General features: G+C 40.2%; 1 protein-coding gene across 1 annotated transcript; it reads right to left on the bottom strand.

Annotated features, from left to right (window-relative positions):
• Positions 1–1,394: 1,394 nt before the first annotated feature.
• LOC131822179 (olfactory receptor 4B1-like) lies at positions 1,395–2,324 on the bottom strand. Its single transcript, XM_059158607.1, has one exon. The coding sequence runs from the start codon at positions 2,322–2,324 to the stop codon at positions 1,395–1,397; it is 930 nt and encodes a 309-aa protein (XP_059014590.1).
• Between the last annotated feature and the right edge of the window lie 1,055 nt (positions 2,325–3,379).

Raw genomic sequence — 3,379 nt, 5'->3', positions numbered from 1 at the left:
AAGTGAAGATTTCCTGGTGCCTTTAAAGCCACTATTCACCTATATGTTCAGTCAGCTCTTATGGAGCAAGAGACAAGTCCCTATGGCCTATAACACTACCTGTGATGCTCCATCCCTCTACAAGGAAGCTTGTATTCTTTCACCTGATCCTCAAGGAGAGGGGAAAGGATGGAGTGCAAATACAACTCCAGTCCTTGTCATTCCAAAGCCAAAGAGGCAAATTTCATTATATTTTCTAAATTGTCCACAGTGATATGAGTCAGTTGGGTGAAGCAGAATTTCAGAGAGGTGGAAGGATATATGAGGTCACCAAGATGAGGATGGGGCAATTAAACCACTGTTGGCCAATACAATAACCCCCTCCACAAAGGTGTCAGTGCATGCAAGCTTGAATAATGGCTGAAGATCACAGAAATAATGGTCAGTCACACTGGGATCACAATAACAGAGGCACAGACTGTCAGAATGAGAACTTCACCGAGAAACACCAATAAGCATGAAAAGAAGTGGACATGTCATTTAGAATAAAGGACAGAAGTCTGGAGTAGAAACATGCATGGACAGTATTTTCCTCCCCTTCATTCTTCAAGTTAAGCCTAATAAGAATTTTCTACATTCTGTGTTTATTTATATTTGGATAAGTCTAAAAGTAATCTTTCCATTAAAACATTGACTTGATCTTTCCCCACTGACAGCTAGAACCTATGCCATTTTAATTTTTTTTTTTTTTTAAGTTTTGGATGCTGGACATTGTGAAAGGGCTTGTGAAGATTGTAGAACTATCTTTTGTAAGACATGTCACAAGAACTGAAATTGCCCCCGAGATTATTTCGATACTTGTAATCAGATGGTCTATTTTAAAAGATGCCAAGAACCAATCAGAACAGAAAAATTCTTGGATACGATTTTCGAAGATACACTTCTTCATATTGGAAGATAAGATCACATTGGTACCCTCTTCAAATAGCCCACGATAATTCCTCTCTTTGATTTTCCTTCTTAATGCAACATAGGTCATTATTAGGAGGTTGAAAAAGGAAGGGAGAAGAGAGGGAGAGAGGGAAAAAGGAGGGAGGGAGAAAGGAGGGAGAGAAGGTGAAAGTGTATAATAGAAGTACATTAACCTGTCAAAATATTCTCCTTTCCATTTGCATTTAATTTGAGTCTCAGTACTACCCAACCCTATGACATGGTTGGATATCATGGAGCCAATCTGATCTCTGTCCTGGAACATTATACCAGGATACCAGCCAAGTCTTTGGTTCTAGGAATAATCACAGAAGCAGCAATATTAAGTCCTTACATTTGTTTTCTGAATGTCTCACTGAAATCGAAATCTATTTCAAGAACAGAGAATAATCAGATACATGTTTTTCTTTATCACTTTCCCATTTTTACTCCATCCCTGAGTTCTTTTTGCCCCACAACCTCCTCATGGCAATTTTCACCTCTGCATTTCTGAGTGTGTATATGATGGGGTTTAGCATGGGAGTGACAACTGTGTAGAACACGGCCACCAGTTTATCCTCAGTAAAGGTGGAGGAAGGTCGCATGTAGAGGAAGATAGCAGGTCCAAAGAACAAAAGGACCACTGTGATGTGAGAGGCACAGGTGGAGAGAGCTTTGCGCCTCCCCTCTGCAGAATGATTCCTCAGGTTGAACAGGATGACAATATAGGAGGACACCAAGATGAGGAAGGAGCACAGAGCAATTAAGCCACTGTTGGCCAACACAATAACCCCCTCCACAGAAGTGTCCGTACAAGCAAGTTTGAATAATGGCTGAAGATCACAGAAGTAGTGGTCAATCACATTGGGACCACAGAAGGGCAACTGGATGGTGATGATAATCTGTATAATGGAGTGAAAAAAGCCACCAAGCCAGGAGCCAGTCACCAGTACATGACACAGTGGACGGCTCATAATGTTCATATAATGAAGAGGCTTACAGATGGCCACATAGCGGTCATATGCCATCACCACAAGCAGAAAGATCTCAGTGACCCCAAAGAAGTGGAAGAAGAATATCTGAGCCACACAGCCCTTCAGGGAAATGGTCTTAATCTTGGAAAGTAAGTCTGTGATGAATTTAGGGACTACAGTGGAGGAGTAAGTGATCTCCACCAGGGACAGGTAGCTAAGGAAAAAGAACATGGGGGAATGCAGACTCTTACTGACATTGACTGTCAGGACAATAAGACCATTGCCCACCACTGTGGCTAGGTACACAAGAAGAAACACCACAAAACACACTCTCTGCACCTCTGGATCCTGGAAAAGGCCAGTGAAAATTAACTCAGTCACATTATTTGTACTGGACTCCATGTGGAGAAGATGAATCTCAGAGAAGAGTCCTGTGGCAAAACAAACATATCATAATACCAATCATGCATGCTTATTTAGTACTTGCTGTTAATAGAACCCTTTTGTACATAACATCGTACTGGTTTATTTTACTTACTTATTTGTTAACATAACCAATATTTATCCATTCAATACCCAATACCCCACTCAATACAAAACACTATGCAATCTATCTCACAAAAACTCCACAATCCCCAATTCATAAGTGAGAAAACCAAGGCTCAGAGAGGTTGTGAATTAGCAAAGCCTCCCAGTAAGAAGTGGACCCAGAACAAGAACCACATCATTTTATTCCAACTAGTATGTTATCTCAAGTATACCCACATTGGAAATAATAATCAACATTTTCAGCAATAATAGGTATCCCTATTACCAACAATTCTTATCATGCCTTAGCAAGAGAAATTCTCAAGTGAACTTCTTCTCCTGAATCCCTTTTTCCTCCATTTACTCCTCAGAAATGCCAATCTCATGAATAGTTCTCCCTCTCTAACGTGTGTCTTCAGTGGTTTCCTTACATGATATTATCAAAGTTTCTAAATTTTTCAGGCCCTATGGCTTTGCCCAACCCCACATCTTCATGAAATGTAACAAACATTTTGAGAAAATTGTGATGCCTGGGGCCAAAGTGGACATCTGGAAGCTGTTGAGAATATAGGTCAGTATCAAACAATAATTCACATATAATATATGGGGATTCACCTGTTCAGTTGCTTCTGTCTTCCAGTATTCTCATCTTTGTCAGCAGGAGGTGAGGATTTATTTCAAGCCAGTTCTTTGACCAAATGTTTTATTAAGCATCTACCATGTGCCCAGGCAATTCAGGACATATGAGGGAAGAAAGAAAAATGGCTCTCACCCTCAGGAAGCTTTTTGCTTCATGCAATTCAGTGGCACATTTATGAAATGAGGCAGAGGGAAACTCTTGAGATTTTCTCTGCTTTTGAAATTACTCTGAAGTTGTCAGTCATAATGTTGTATGCCTGAAACTAATGTAACATTTTGTGTCAGTTATA

The sequence above is a fragment of the Mustela lutreola genome, chromosome 1 (assembly GCF_030435805.1).
Source record: "Mustela lutreola isolate mMusLut2 chromosome 1, mMusLut2.pri, whole genome shotgun sequence".
NCBI lineage: Eukaryota > Metazoa > Chordata > Mammalia > Carnivora > Mustelidae > Mustela > Mustela lutreola.
Note: the sequence above shows the minus strand (reverse complement) of the source record. Positions and strands in the feature narration are given on the sequence as shown.

Excerpts from the sequence above, each read along its gene's own strand:
- LOC131822179 (XM_059158607.1), bottom strand. The coding sequence starts at position 2,324 with ATGGAGTCCAGTACAAATAATGTGACTGAGTTAATTTTCACTGGCCTT.